General features: G+C 51.6%; 2 protein-coding genes across 4 annotated transcripts in view; one reads left to right on the forward strand and one right to left on the reverse strand.

Annotated features, from left to right (window-relative positions):
• LOC129701273 (procollagen galactosyltransferase 2-like) overlaps window positions 1–11,137 on the reverse strand; it is a 248,648-nt gene extending 237,511 nt beyond the window's left edge. Inside the window, exon 1 of one of the 3 annotated variants that reach the window (XM_055642427.1) lies at window positions 626–1,011. In XM_055642427.1, the coding sequence (XP_055498402.1) occupies window positions 626–855 (230 nt within the window). In that variant the 5' untranslated portion in view covers window positions 856–1,011. Of the gene's footprint in view, window positions 1–625; window positions 1,012–11,028 lie in introns of those variants that run through there. The other 2 variants (XM_055642428.1, XM_055642426.1) reach the window with 2 other exon arrangements.
• Window positions 11,138–11,637: 500 nt separating this feature from the next.
• tsen15 (TSEN15 tRNA splicing endonuclease subunit) overlaps window positions 11,638–16,828 on the forward strand; it is a 45,280-nt gene continuing 40,089 nt past the window's right edge. The window contains exon 1 of the mRNA XM_055642430.1: window positions 11,638–11,712. Coding sequence (XP_055498405.1) covers window positions 11,659–11,712 — 54 coding nt within the window. The 5' untranslated portion in view covers window positions 11,638–11,658. The remainder of the gene's footprint in view (window positions 11,713–16,828) is intronic.

A 16,828-nucleotide genomic window follows, 5' to 3' on the forward strand; every position in this document is an offset into this window, starting at 1 on the left:
TTCCGGACCATCACCTATCCATGTTCGCCACAGATGCTGCCTGACCCACTGAGTTACTCCACACTCTGTGAAACGTCACCTATCCATGTTCTCCACAGATGCTGCCTGACCCACTGAGTTGCTGCACTCTGTGAAACGTCACCTATCCATGTTCTCCAGAGATGCTGCCTGACCCACTGAGTTACTCCAGCACTCTGTGAAACGTCACCTATCCATGTTTCTCCACAGATGCTGCCTGACCCGCTGAGTTACTCCAGCATTTCCTTGTTTCTAAACTCATTTCATCTGATCTAAACCCTTCCGTGTCCATGCGCCTGTCTGAAAGCCTAATGAACAACACTGTGATATCTGTCTCCAGCACCATTTCAGGCAGCCAGTTAGTTCCAGGCACTCGCAACTCGGGTGTGTGTTGGGAAATATCTTGCCCGGCATATCTTTCTTTCACGCTTCAGAAGGCGTGATGTTAAATCAGTATCCAGCTCGGGCAACCAACTTATCGGCTACTTAGTTCCACGGACCGAATCCACGGAACAGATTGAACCTGCTCTGCTTCTCACAACTCTTTATGGCAGCCGGCGTTAAACTTTTACAGTTGAATGAAGAAACACCATTGAAGCAGACTCACCAGAGAACGATGCGGTCCTTCGGATAGTCCAGGCGGTCGATGCAACCCAGATAGTGGGGCAGGGAGTGCGCCGCGTTCCGGGCGATGAGAGCCAGCAGGACACTCGGTCTTTGCAGAGGCGACTCCCGCACTGGCGTTTCTTCTGCGAAGTAAGGCTGGTCGCTCGCAGCCGTTATCAGGGAGAGCAGCAGGCAGATGAGAGGGCTACAGAGATGTGTGTATGCAGCCATGTTCCCAGTAGGTGTGTTAACGCCAACCTCCCTGGCCTGTTGTGACTGGGAGTGTCAGTGTGTGACTCTGTGTACACCTAACCCGTACTTATTTATTTATATCCTCTCTCTCTCTCTCTCTCTCTCTCTCTCTCTCTCTCTCTCTCTCCCTTATTCCCTCACCCCTCACTCTCTCTCCCTCTCCCTCTCCCTTTCCTTTCTCTCTCTCCTCCCTCTCTCTCTCTCGCTCCTCCCTCTCCTCTCTTTTTTCGTCTCTCTCTCTCTCCTCTCTTTTTTCGTTTCTCTCTCTCCCTCTCTCTCCCTCTCGTTTTCTCACACACACACTCACACACACACACACACTCTCTCTCCCTCTCTCTCTCCACTCTCTCTCTCTCTCTCTCTCTCTCCTCTCTCTCTCTCTCTCTCTCTCTCTCTCTCTCCTCTCTCTCTCTCTCTCTCTCTCTCCCTCTCTCTCTCTCCATCTCTCTCCCTCTTCTCTCTCTCTCTCCCTCTCTCTCTCTCTCTCTCTCTCTCTCTCTCTCTCTCTCTCACACACACATACTATCTCTATCTCTATTTTCTCTCTTTCTCTTTACGTTTATCACTGGACAGTGCCCAGCCATTTACATCCAATATTTACAATATTTAGCCAACCGACAAACAAGCCATCATTATCTGCAAGAGCTACCAAAGATCCTATAGTGGAGCTTGCTATAGGATCTCTGACAGCTACTGCGGCACTTTAAGGGTCTCGACCCAGAACGTCACCCAGCCCTTCTCTCCAGAGATGCTGCCTGTCCCGCTGAGTTACTCCAGCATTTTGAGTCTATCTGCGGTGTTTAAACATAGCATTTACAAAATAAAGTCTATGCACCTGGCTACCAAAAATTCTCGAGTTGCCCTGGTATTGAAAATCAAAGGCTAAAGGAAAAGCGCACGTTTAAATAGTGTTGTTATATTCTCTTGCCTCTGCGTTCCACTACATCAAAGTCTAAGCTGAATGGCTGAATGTTGATTGTATCCGTGAGAAGCCGATTCTCACAGCGATTTTTCTCGCACGTGGAATGTCCCGACATGCAAACACTAAATGAATCCACAAGTTAAATCAGTAATAACTATTTTGAAGATATTAGGCGGAAAATGTACCAATAGATTCTTCAAGGCAAATTAGACCAATGGGGTTTGGAAGCATTCCGAGAACAATGGGAATAATTTTGAAACGTTAAAATATGAATCACTGGATAATTGTAATTTTTTAATTAACTGGGACTTTTTAATTAACCTCACGAAGGCTTTTTCAGGATGGAATCCCAACTGCTCTCCAGACCATGTAGGATGTCTATTGTGCACGAGTTTTGTGGAGGACACAAAGAAAATATCTTCACCAAAAATAAGTAAGCAGAAAGACAATACATGCTTACAATCCAGTAATTTACAGTGTATAAGACACATGATAAGGGAATAACGTTTAGTGCAAGGTAAAACCAGGAAAGTCCAATCAAGGATAGTTTTAATTTGTAGTTCATTCTTGTTTGAATCCTTTTTACGTTCATAAATTCCAGGAGCAGACATAGGCCATTCGGCCCATCAAGTCTACTCCAACATTCAATCATGACAGATGTATCTTTCCCTCTTCAACCCATTCTCTTGCCTTCTCCCCATAACCCTTGACACTCCTTCTGCAGTTGTACAGGGCCCTAGTGAGACCACACCTGGAGTATTGTGTGCAGTTTTGGTCCCCTAATTTGAGGAAGGACATTCTTGCTATTGAGGGAGTGCAGCGTAGGTTTACAAGGTTATAATTCCCAGGATGGCGGGACTGTCATATGCTGAGAGAATGGAGCAGCTGGGCTTGCTCCATTAAGGAGTAAGCCATTTAGAACGGAGACGAGGAAACACTTTTTCTCACAGGGAGTGGTGATTCGGTGGAATTCTCTAAAATAAAAAAAGTGTATGCCCCTGGCTACTAAACCTAGAATTGCTATGTTATCGAAAATCAAGGGCTAAAGAAAAGTGCACACGTTTCAATATTTTTGTTATTTCTTGTCACTTGCATTTCATTGAACTAAAATCAAAGTGGTTTGTCTGAATGTCAATTGTATTCATCACAAACCACTTCTGAAAGCGGTTGACACATGGAATGCTCTGATGTGTAAATAGAAAAATGCTCCACGTAAAATAGCTATCAATTATTTTGAAGATATTTACGAGGGAATGAATACCACATGGGCTTCACCCAAGGTTCACAAACTTTCTTGCCACACCCATCTATTCTTCTTCTATTTAATTGCCACTGTTCTGTTTCAATCTCTCCCACACCTCCAGCTACTAACCTTCAACTACTTCAGCCATTTTGCTGACCGTAGCATTTTCTTCGCATCAAGAAGGTCCATTTGCTCCACACCGACGATAGACACAAAATGCTGGAGTAACTCAGGCAGCGGCATCAGATACAGGCAGCATCTCTGGAGAGAAGGAATGGGTGACGTTTTCAGTCGAGACCCTTCTTCGGACTTCTGACCCATTTCCTCAGTGCCTGTGTCCTCTACTAAGGTGGTACTGAAGTCCACTCCTGTTCTCCGAACAAACCTGGTACCAGCCTTCATTCCCCACAATCTCCTCCACCTGCCTGATCTTGTTATCTTATTAAACAACTCCCACCTTGACGATGAGCAATTTCCAAATTAAAGATGTTTCTGCGATAACCATGATGTGATCCAAAGGGTTCAGTTGAGCTCAGTTTAATGTCATGTGTACTGAGGTACAGTGAAAAGCTATTTTGTTGCATGCTATCCAGTCAGCTCAAAGACTATAGCATGCAACACGGAGCGGCACGGTGGCGCAGCGATAGAGTTGCTGCCTTACAGCGCTTGCACGCTGGAGACCTGGGTTCGATCCCGACTCCGGGTGCTGTCTCTAAAGAGTTTGCACGCTCTCCCCGTGACCGCATGGGTTTTCTGCTAGATCTTCGGTTTCCTCCCATACCACAAAGACGTGCAGGTTTGTAGGTTACTTGGCTTGGGGTTGTATACTTGGTATAAGTGTAAATTGTCCCCAGTGTGTGTAAGGTAGTGTCAATGTGCGGAGATCGCTGGTCGGCACGGACCCGGAATGAGCCTCTTTCCACATTGTATCTCTAAACTAAACTCAACTAAGGAGCAGTACGGATGTTGTGGAGAACCTTGCGGTGTCCACCAGCTGCTCTACCCTCAGGAGAGCCTTCAGTTCCTATTGTCCTCAAGCGTGGATAGGGAGTCTTTTACCCAGAGTAGTGGAATCAAGAACCATAGGTTTAAGCTGGGAGGGGAAAGATTTATTGGGAACCTGAAGAGTATTTTTTTCATATGGTGGATGGTGGTACAGCTTTAAAGGGATATGGGCCAAACATAGACAGGTGCTACCAGTGTAGATGGGCATTTGGTTGGCATGGGCAAGTTGGGTCAAAGGGCCTGTTTCTGTGTTGTATCTCTAAACTAAAGTAAACTTTGTCACACAGAGTGTGTTGGGTGTATGGGCTTCCAGAGGAGGTAGTTGAGGCAGATACAGTGGCCACAGCGGCAGAGCTGCTGCCTCACAATAGAGACCCAGGTTCGAACCTGACCTCGGGTGCTGTCTGTGTGGAGTTTGCACGTTCTCCCTGTGACCATGTGGGTTTTCTTCGGGTGCACCTGTTTCCTCCCACATTCCAAAGACATGAGGGTTTGAAGGTTAATTGATTGCTATAAATTGCCCTAGAGTGTAGGATGTGAAAGTGGGATAATATAAAACTGGTGTGATCATTGGTAGACGTGAGCTCAATGGGCCGAAGGGCCAGTTTTATGTGGTATCTTTAAACTAAACTTTTCATGCAGAGGTTGGTGGGTATAGGGATCGGGCTATAAGACTCGATAGTTGGGGCAGGTACTATAACAACATGTAAAACACATTTGGACAGGAACGTGGCCAGGAAAGCTTTAGAGGGATATAGGCCAAGCACAGGTAGGTGGGACTAGTGTAACCATATAACCATATAACAATTACAGCACGGAAACAGGCCATCTCGGCCCTACAAGTCCGTGCCCAACAACTTTTTTTCCCCTTAGTCCCACCTGCCTGCACTCATACCATAACCCTCCATTCCCTTCTCATCCATATGCCTATCCAATTTATTTTTAAATGATACCAATGAACCTGCCTCCACCACTTCCACTGGAAGCTCATTCCACACCGCTACCACTCTCTGAGTAAAGAAGTCCCCCCTCATATTACCCCTAAACTTCTGTCCCTTAATTCTGAAGTCATGTCCTCTTGTTTGAATCTTCCCTATTCTCAAAGGGAAAAGCTTGTCCACATCAACTCTGTCTATCCCTCTCATCATTTTAAAGACCTCTATCAAGTCCCCCCTTAACTTTCTGCGCTCCAGAGAATAAAGACCTAACTTATTCAACCTATCTCTGTAACTTAGTTGTTGAAACCCAGGCAACATTCTAGTAAATCTCCTCTGTACTCTCTCTATTTTGTTGACATCCTTCCTATAATTGGGCGACCAAAATTGTACACCATACTCCAGATTTGGTCTCACCAATGCCTTGTACAATTTTAACATTACATCCCAGCTTCTATACTCAATGCTCTGATTTATAAAGGCTAGCATACCAAAAGCTTTCTTTACCACCCTATCTATATGAGATTCCACCTTCAAGGAACTATGCACGGTTATACCCAGATCCCTCTGTTCAACTGTATTCTTCAATTCCCTACCATTTACCATGTACGTCCTATTTTGATTTGTCCTGCCAAGGTGTAGCACCTCACATTTATCAGCATTAAACTCCATCTGCCATATTTCAGCCCATTTTTCCAAATAGCCTAAATCACTCTGTAGACTTTGGAAATCCTCTTCATTATCCACAACACCCCCTATCTTGGTATCATCTGCATACTTACTAATCCAATTTACCACACCTTCATCCAGATCATTGATGTACATGACAAACAACAAAGGACCCAACACAGATCCCTGAGGCACCCCACTAGTCACCTGCCTCCAACCCGATAAACAGCCATCCACCATTACCCTCTGGCTTCTCCCATTCAGCCACTGTTGAATCCATCTTGCTATTCCTGCATTTATACCCAACAGTTTAACCTTCTTAACCAACCTTCCATGAGGAACCTTGTCAAAGGCCTTACTAAAGTCCATATAGACAACATCCACTGCTTTACCCTTGTCAATTTCCCTAGTAACCTCTTCAAAAAATTCCAGAAGAATAGTGTAGATGGGACATTTGTCAGAAGGGCGTGTTTCCACGCAGTATGACTCTATAAGTCATCCTCAACCCTGAGGGACTCCCTAAAGAGGACGTGCAGAACAGTGGCGCAGCGGTAGGTTTGCTGCCTTACAGCTTCAGCCACCCAGGTTCGATCCTAAATACGGGTGCTGTCTGTATGGAGTTTGTACGTTCTCTCTGTGACTGTGTGGGTTTTCTCCGGGTGCTCCGGTTTTATCCCACACTCCAAAGACGTATAGGTGTGTGAGTTAATTAACTTCAGTTTAAAAAATTGTAAATCGTCCCGCGTGTATAGGATAGTGCAAGTGTACGGGGTGATCGCTGGTCGGCATGGACTCGGTGGGCCGAAGGGCCTGTTTGCCTCTAACGCAGAAGTTATGGTGCTAATATTTTGCATTTCAACGTCATCCATAAACAATAGATAAAGAACATAGAAACATAGAAATAGGTGCAGCAGTAGCCATTCGGCCCTTTTGTATTTCAATTGATCATGGCTGATCATCCAACTCAGTCATCCCGTAAACTTCTAGACATAGGATCCCCTTAGCCACAGGCCTCTAGGCCATTCGGCCCTTCGAGCCTCTGCACCGCCATTCAGAGATAATACGAGATAGGCATGGCCCTGATTCATCATGCTGATCATCCCCATCAGCACCCCATTCCTGCCTTCTCCCCATATCCCCTGACTTCCTTATCATAAAGAGCCCTATCTAGCTCTCTCTTGAAAGTATCCAGAGAACCGGCCTCCACCGCCCTCTGAGGCAGAGAATTCCACAGACTGACAACTCTCATAGATTGATATTTGAAACATGCTGAAAGAACCAATTCCTAAATACCTAAAAGCTCCATTCAGTAAAACATTAAATTCTCAAAGGATGGCATTCATTCATATTTTGCCCTATTAAATGCATCTCACACTTGGTCTGGAATAAGAAACATTTTTATTTGGCTTGTTCACGGCCATAAGAAAGGCAACTGCAAATGCGGGCAAAGCCATGAAGAAAATAACACACACGACATTATGAAGAAGCAGAGGTCAAAGGAATACAGGTGATGCAGAACAAGGAACGGGGGCAATTGGAGACGAAACGGAGAGGACTGTTAAAATATCCTACAATTCAGTCAACCAAGCCCTCCACATAATCAACTCATTTACTCCATGTAAATGTAAGAAAAATGAGAGCATAGTAAACAGATGGAAGAATTCTACAGAACATTGTTCTCTTTGTAATCCACCACTTACGCTGAACAATCAGCCCTTGTTTTAGTGACATCCAACTGCGATGGGAAGCGCTCGAGATGATTCAGATTTCTCCTAAGATAGACACAAAGTACGGGAGTAACTCAGCAGGTCAGGCAGCTTCTCTGGAGAAAAGGAATACAAGAAAAGCGAAAGGAATCGATCCTGACTACTGGTGCTGTCTGTAAGGAGATTGTACGTTCTGCCCGTGACCTGTGTGGCTTTTCCCCGAGATCTTCGGTTTCCTCCCACACTCTAACGATTCCAAGAAGGTTTGCAGGTTAATTAGCTTGGTATAAGTGCAACTTGTCCCTATTGTGTGTGTAGGGTAGTGTTAGTATGTGGGGACTGCTGGTCGGCATGGACTCGGTGGGCCGAAGGGCCTGTTTCCACGCTGTATCTCTAAACTAAACTAAAAATAGGTGACGTTTTAGGTCGAGACCCTCCTTCAGATTTCTCCTGTTGACTTTATTTAGTGCCATTTCTTTTCCCAAGATGATATTGAGAGGTGCTTACTTGATATCAGACAAATAATTAAATGTAACACCTTTTCTTTATAAATAAGTTAACGTAATGCCTTTTTTAAGAATTCAATGTAATGCCTTCTTCAGGGTCTTGATCCGAAATGTCACCCATTCCTTCTCTCCAGAGATGCTGCCTGTCCCGCTGAGTTACTCCAGCATTATGTGTCGATCTTCATTGTAACCCGGCATCTGCAGTTCCTTCCTACATATAACCAATTTTACATTGCAGCCTCCATATCGTAACATAGGGAGAGGTTAGAAATCCCATCTTTGCTTTTCCATTCTGTTTGTTATTGTTGACTTTGCAAATGCAGCGTTAAGGGCCTGTCCCACCTTCATGACCTAATTCACGACCTCTGCTGAGTTTGTCCTTTACTCATACTCGCAGCATAGTCGTCACAAGGTCGTAGGAGGTGTTAGGTAGGTCGTGATGCTAGTCGTAGGTACTCGTGGCATCAAGTAGGTCGGGGGCGTTTTTCTAGCATGATGAACACTGTCCACGAGTAAAAAAGGTGGTGAATTAGGTCGTGAAAGTGGGACGGGCCCTTTAGCATTAATTTGAAGAGGACTGGAATATAAAAGCAGGGATGTAATGCTGAGGCTTTATAAGGCACTGGTCAGGAGTATTGTGAGCAATTTTGAGCCCCATATCTGAGCATGGATGTGCTGGCACAGGAGAGGGTCCCGAGGAGGTTTACGAGAATGATACCACGGATGATTGGGTTAACGTAAGATGAGCGTTTCACGGCTCTGGGCCTGTACTCGCTGGAGTTTAGAAGGATGAGGGGGGTATCTCATTGAAACTTACCAAATAGTGAAAGGCCTGGACAGAGTGGATGTGGAGAGGATGTTTCCACAAGTAGGAGAGTCTAGGACCAGAAGTCATAGCCTCAGAATAAAATTATGTACCTTATGAAATGAGAAGATGAATTTCTTTAGTCAGAGGGTGGTGAATCTGTGGAATTAATTGTCACAGACATCTGTGGAGGCCAAGTCATTGGGAATTATTACAGCAGAGATTGATAGATTCTTGATTAGTAAGGGTGTCAGGCGCTATGGGGAGGAGGCAGGAGAATGGGTTGAAAGAGAAAGCTAGATTAGCTTTGATCGAATGGTGTAGACACGATGGGCCGAATGGCCTAATTCTGCTCCGTTGACATGAATTTATGAACTTTCTCTCATTTCTCACCTTCTTCCTTTGAGAATTTTGTTCTCCTTCATTTGTACTCTTTTATATTTGTCCCATTTCTATTGCTTCTATGTCTGAAGAAGGGTCTCGACCCGAAACGTCACCTTTTCCTTCGCTCCATAGATGCTGCCTCACCCGCTGAGTTTCTCCAGCAATTTTATCTACCTTTGATTTTTCCAGCATTTGCAGTTCTTTCTTAAACATCCTATAAGTTATGCTTGTATGCTGTGTCGTGCGCGTCCACAGACCATTCTAAAATGCTTCACAACTAATGCAGATAGACACAAAAAGCTGGAGTAGCTCAGCCGGTCAGACAGCATCTCAGGAGAAAAGGAATAGAATCTTCAGAAGAAGGGTCTTGACCAGAAATGTCACCCATTCCTCCTATCCAGAGATCCTGCCCGTCCCGCTGAGCTATGGGGCCGTCCCACTGTACGAGCTAATTCAAGAGTTCTCCCAAGTTTCCCCTGATCAAACTCGGAGAATTACGGCAATACGGTAACATGTTGAAAAATCTTCACGAGCTTACCACGTTTCCCGAGTACCTGCCGTTAGCGTTACGAGCCATTAAGAGACGTCCCGAGCTCCGACGTACCCGCTACGTACTTATCACGAGTTTGATTTTTTTTTTAACTCGGGAGAGCTCTTGAATTACCTCGTACATTGGGACAGCCCCATTTACTCCAGAATTTGTGTCTATCTTCAGGCTTATGAAGAGCATCTTTCCTGCTGGGGTCCCAACTTGTAACCTTTTATATCAATTACTCAGTTTTAGTGACAACTCTGCAGAACTTCTCCATTCAATCCACCAGGGCAACTCTGAACTACCATCTCCTGTCCCTATATTTCTCTATCCATCTCCTCTTCTCACCTCACCCTGCCCCGGCAAGGTCACCAGCATAATCAAGTCCGATCTCACCCTGGTCACTCTTTTTCTCCCTCTCTCATCAGGCAAGAGGTGTAGAAGTGTGAAAACGCACACCTCCCAATTCAGGGACAGTTTCTTCCCAGCTGTTATCAGGCAACTGAACATTCTCCCAGCAAATATGGAGCAGTCCTGAGCTACTATCGACCCCATTGAAGACCCTCGGGCTATCTTTCATTGGACTTTACTGGACTTTATCTTGCACTAACCGTTATTCCCCTTATCCTGTATCTGTACACTGTGGATGGGTCGATCATCATGTACAGTCTTTCCGCTGACTGCTTAACACGCGACAAAAAGCTTTTCACTGTACCTCGTTACACATGACAATTAAACTATACCTCTCTGCCTATGCTTCCTATATTGTTTAATATAAGATCAAGGAAGAGGACTTTTACCTAGTAATAATAGAGTGCCCAGGATTTAAAACAATGAAACAATTTGTCCATGTACAAGGCTGTTTTAATTTGTTTTGTTTTAGTCTTCTGTCACCACATAAAAGATTTTATAGTAAATTGTTACCATGAGAATTGTAGTTTGTACCCTTTTGGATCGTGAGGGGCAGTTTTTTTACATGGAGGGTGGTGTGTATATGGAACGAGCTGCCAGATGAAGTAATTGAGGCAGGTACAGTAATGACATTTCACTTCACCTGTCTAAGTCTACCCGAGATGCTGCCTGACCACTGAGTTCCTCCAGCACTTGGTGGTTTGCTCAAGATTCCAGCATCTGCAGTTCCTTGTGTCTCTGAACAACATCTAACCTAATCCCAGTTAAAATTCAGGATTCCTGTCACTCCTGATACAAGGTTTCTCTCTCAGAAAAAGTTACGTTCGAGCCAGAACATGAAATTATGACCTTTGCCCATTTTGAACTGAGCTGCACATTGAATTGAAAAGTTGACATGTCCCTTGCAATTTTAGTTACGTAAGCACAGCATGCAAAAAAAAAACCCAAACTGCTGGAGGAACTCAGAACATCAGGCAGCTTCTGTGGAGCAAATAGGCAGATGACAACAGATTTATTTGAAGAAGGGTCCTGACCTGAAACTTGTCTCTTCATTCCCTCCAGAGTGTTGTCTGACCTGCTGAGCTCCTCCAGCACATTGTGTTTTGCTCGTTTCCAGCATCTGCAGTTACTTATATTTCCATAACCAAACACCCACACTATTTTAAACCCAAAATCCACAAAAACTGAACTAACCAAATCTAAAAAAACACTGGGGGGGATGGAGGGAGAGGGGAAGAGAGGGGGAAGAGATAAGTAGGGAGAGAGGAGGAGAGAAGGGAGGAGGGAGAGGGGGAAGAGAGGGGAAAGAGATAAGTAGGGAGAGAAGAGGGGGATGACAGGGGAAGAGAGAGGAGGAGAGGGGGAGGGGAGGTGAGGGAGAGGGAGGGAAGGAGAGGGGGAAGGAGAGGAGGGAGGGAGAGGGGGAAGGAGAGGGGGAAGGAAGGAGGGGGGAGGGAGAGGAGGAAGAGATAAGGGAGGGAGAAAGAGGGGAAGGGGAAGAGAGAGGAGGGGATTAGAAGAGAGGGAGAGAAGAGGGGAGGTGATAAGGGGAAGGATAGAAGGTGGTGGGAGGAGGGGATGAATGGTTTTGGCGAGCGGCGGAACCAATGTCCGGGGGAACCGGGACGCTCCGGGGCGGGGGGCGTACACGGACACGGACGCTGATGGCGGCGGCGGCGGGAGCGTGGAGTCCCTTTGGGCCTCGGGACCACCCGGCGGTAGGGGCCGCCCCCACAACACACACACACAGCCACCCACCCCGGCCCCGGAGGCGCGCCGCTCCCTTCCCCCCCCCCTCCCTCCATCGCTCCATCCCCGGGCCTCAGCACCGGCCGGCGGCGTCTCTCCTCAATCCCCCCCCCCCCCACACTATCCTCAATCCCCCCCCCACACTATCCTCAACCCCCCCCCCACACTATCCTCAATCCCCCCCCCCCCACACTATCCTCAATCGGCTCCCACCCCCCCCCCCACACTATCCTCAATCCCCCCCCACACACTAATCCTCAATCCCCCCCCCACAACTATCCTCAATCCCCCCCCACACACTATCCCTCAACCCCCCCCCCCACACTATCCTCAACCCCCCCCCCACACTATCCTCAACCCCCCCCCCCCCACACTATCCTCAACCCCCCCCCCACACTATCCTCAATCCCCCCCCACACGATCCTCACCCCCCCCCACACTATCCTCAACCCCCCCCCACACTATCCTCAACCCCCCCCCCCCACACTATCCTCACCCCCCCCCCCACACTATCCTCAACCCCCCCCCCCCACACTATCCTCAACCCCCCCCAACTACTCCTCCGGACCCTCCGCCACACTATCCTCCACCCCCCCCCCCACACTATCCTCAACCCCCCCCCCCCCCACACTATCCTCAACCCACCCCCCCCCCACACACTATCCTCAACCCCCCCCACACCGCTATCCTCAACCCCCCCCCCCCCACACTAGCCTCAACCCCCCCGCCCCACACTATCCTCATCCCCCCCACACTACCTCAAACCCCCCCCACACTATCCTCACACCCCCCCCACAACACACTATCCTCAATCCCCCCCCACACTTATCCTCATCCCCCCCCCACCCCCACTATCCTCAACCCCCCCCACACTATCCTCACCCCCCCCCACACTATCCTCAAACCCCCCCCACACTAATCCTCAACCCCCCCCCCACACTATCCTCCTCTCTCCCCCCCCCACACTATCCTCAACCGCGCCCCCCCCCCACACTATCCTCAACCTCCCCCCACACTATCCTCAATCCCCCCCACACTATCCTCACTCCTCCCCCCCCCCACACTATCATCCATCCCCCCCCCACACTATCGTCAACCCCCCCCCCCCCCCACACGGCATCATCATCCCCCCCCCACCCTATCCTCAATCCCCCCCCCACCCTATCCTCACCCCCCCCCCCCCCCACACTATCCTCCTCAACCCCCCCCCACACTATCCTCAACCCCCCCCCCCACACTCCTCCCTCTCCCACCTGTCCCCCCCCACACTACCTCAATCCCCCCCCCCCCACTATCCTCAACCCACCCCCCCACACTATCCTCAACCCCCCCCCCCCCACTATCCTCAACCCCCCCCCCCCACCACTATCCTCAACCCCCCCCCACACTATCCTCAACCCCCCCCCCCCCCACACTATCCTCCAACCGCCCCCCCACACTATCCTCAACCCCCCCCCACACTATCCTCCACCCCCCCCCACACACTATCCTCATCAATCCCCCCCCCCACACACTATCCTCATATCCCCCCCCACACTATCCTCACCCCCCCCCCACACTATCCTCAACCCCCCCCCCCACACTATCCTCAACCCCCCCCCCCCCCCCACCCTATCCTCCCAAACACCCCCCCCACACTATCCCAACCCCCCCCACACTATCCTCAACTTCGACCCCCCCCCCCACCTATCCTCCTCCCCCCCCACACTATCCTCAATCCCCCCCCCACACTATCCTCAACCCCCCCACCACGATCCTCAATCCCCCCCACAACTATCCTCAACCCCCCCCCACGTACTATCCTCAACCCCCCCCCACACTATCCTCAACCCCCCCCCACCACCTCCCAATATCCCAACCCCCCCCCACAACACTATCCTCAACCCCCCTCCCACACTATCCTCAATCTCCCCCCCCCACACTATCCTCAAACCCCCCCCCACACTATCCTCACCCCCCCCCCCACACTCATCCTCAACCCCCCCCACACACGATTTCCCCCTCCCCCCCCCCCCCACACTATCCTCAACCCCCCCCCCACACTATCCTCAATCCCCCCCCCCACACGACCTCAAATCTCCCATCCTATCAACCCCCCCCCCCACACTATCCTCACCCCCCCCCCCACACTACTCCGCACCACCCCCCCCCCCCCACACTATCCTCAACCCCCCCCCCACCCTATCTATAATCCTCAATTACCCCCCCACTTCCCCTATCCCAATCCCCCCCCACTCATCTACCTCATCCCCCCCCCCCACACTATCCTCACCACCCCACACCCCCCCCCGCAACACCGTCCCACCCTATCCCCATCCCGCCCCCAACCTACGATCCTCACGTCCCCCCCCCCACACTATCCTCAACCCCCGGCCCCCCCCCCCACCACGCTCTCCTCACCCCCCCCCCCACACTATCCTCACCCCCCCCCCCCACACTATCCTCAATCCCCCCCCCCCACACTATCCTCAATCCCCCCCCCCCACACTATCCTCACCCCCCCCCACACTATCCTCCAATCCCCCCCCCACACTATCCTCATCCCATCCCCCCCCCCACCTATCCTCAACCCCCCCCCCCCCACCTATCCTCATCCCCCCCCCCACGACACTATCCCTCAACCCCCCCCCCCCCCCCCCACTATCCTCAACCCCCCCCCCCACACTATCCTGCATCCTCAACCCCCCCCCCCACACTATCCTCAACCCCCCCCCCCCCCCAGTCGACTATCCTCACCCCCCCCCCCCACACTATCCTCAACCCCCCCCACACTATCCTCAACCCCCCCCCCACACTATCCTCTCAATCCCCCCCCCCCCACACTATCCTCCCACCCCCCCCCCACACTATCCTCAATCCCCCCCCACACACTATCTCACCCCCCCCCCCACACTATCCTCAACCCCACCGACCCCCCCCCACCCCCCACTACCTCAATCCCCCCCCCCCACACTATCCTCAACCCCCCCCCCCCCACTATCCTCATCCCCCCCCCATCCCCCCCCCACGTATCCTTCCCGATCTAAACCCCCCCCCCCCCACACTATCCTCAACCCCCCCCCCACACTACAATCCGTCAACCCCCCCCCCACACTATCCCTCACCCCCCCCCCACACTATCCTCACCCTCCCCCCCCCCCCCAACACTATCCTCAATCCCCCACCCCACACTATCCTCAATGCCCCCCCCCCCACACTATCCTCAATCCCTCCCCCCCACACTATCCTCAACTCCCCCCCCCCCACACTATCCCAACCCCCCCCACACACACTATCCTCAACCCCCCCCCCCACCCAACCTTCCTCACCACCCCCCCCACACTATCCTCAACCCCCCCCACACTATCCTCAACCCCCCCCCCACACTATCCTCAACCCCCCCCCCACACTATCCTCATCCCCCCCCCACACTATCCTCCAATCCCCCCCCCCACTATCACTCCCTCAACCCCCCCACCCCACACTATCCTCAACCCCCCCCACACTATCCTCAATCCCCCCCCAACACTAGCCCCTCAAAGCCCCCCCCCCTACCCGCCACACTATCCTCAATCCCCCCCCCACACTATCCTCAGTCCCCCCCCCCACACTATCCTCCACCCCCCCCCATCCGCTATCCTCAACCCCCGCCCCACACATATCCTCAAATCCCCCCCCCCACTATCCTCAATCCCCCCCCCCCCACCACTATCCTCATTCCCCCCCCCCCACACTATCCTCAGCTCCCCCCCCCACACTATCCTCAATCCCCCCCCCCACACTATCCTCAATCCCCCCCCCCCACACACTATCCTCAAATCCCCCCCCCCACACTATCCGCATCCCCCCCCCCCCACACTATCCCTCACCCCCCCCCCACACACTATCTCTCAACCACCCCCCACACACTATCCTCAACCCCCCCCACACTATCCTCACCCCCCCCCCCCCACACTATCCTCAACCCCCCCCCCCCCACACACTATCCTCAACCCCCCCCACATCACTAGCCTCAACCCCCCCCCCACACACTATCCTCACCCCCCCCCCCACACACTACCTCAACCCCCCCCCCACACTATCCTCAACCCCCCCCCCCACACACTATATCCTCAAGCCACCCCCCCCCCACACCTATCCTCACCCCCCCCACACACATCCTCAACCCCCCCCACACTATCCTCAACCCCCCCCACACTATCCTCAACCCCCCCCCCACACACTAATCCTCAACCCCCCCCCCCACACACTATCCTCAACCCCCCCCACACTATCCTCAACCCCCCCCCCCACACAACTATCCTCAACCCCCCCCCCACACACTATCCTCAACCCCCCCACACACTATCCTCAACCCCCCCCACACCCACTATCCTCAACACCCCCCCACACTATCCTCAACCCCCCCCCCCACACTATCCTCAACCCCCCCCACACTATCCTCAACCCCCCCCCCACACACTATCCTCAACCCCCCCCCCCCCACACTATCCTCAACCCCCCCCCCCCCCACACTATCCTCATACCCCCCCCCCACTATCCTCAATCCCCCCCACACTATCCTCAACCCCCCCCCCCCCACACTATCCTCAACCCCCCCCCCACACTATCCTCAACCCCCCCACACTATCCTCAACCCCCCCCCCCACACTATCCTCACCCCCCCCCCCCCCCCACACTATCCTCAACCCCCCCACACTATCCTCAACACCCCCCACACTATCCTCAACCCCCCCCCCCACTATCCTCAAACCCCCCAACACTATCCTCAACCCCCCCACACTATCCCTCACCCCCCCACACATATCCTCAACCCCCCCCCCCCCCCACTATCCTCAACCCCCCCACACTATCCTCAACCCCCCCCCCACTATCCTCACCCCCCCACACTAACATCCTCAACCCCCCCACCACACTATCCTCAACCCCCCTCACACTAGGTCCTAACCCAACCCCCCCCCACACTATCCTCACAGAAAACCCCCCCCCCCACACTATCCTCAACCCCCCCCCACACAACCTATCCTCAATCCCCCCCACACTATCCCAACCCCCCCCCCACTATCCTCACCCCCCCCCCCACACTATCCCCCAACCCCCCCCCCC

The sequence above is a fragment of the Leucoraja erinacea genome, chromosome 10 (genome assembly GCF_028641065.1).
Source record: "Leucoraja erinacea ecotype New England chromosome 10, Leri_hhj_1, whole genome shotgun sequence".
In the NCBI taxonomy this organism is placed as follows: Eukaryota; Metazoa; Chordata; class Chondrichthyes; order Rajiformes; family Rajidae; genus Leucoraja; species Leucoraja erinaceus.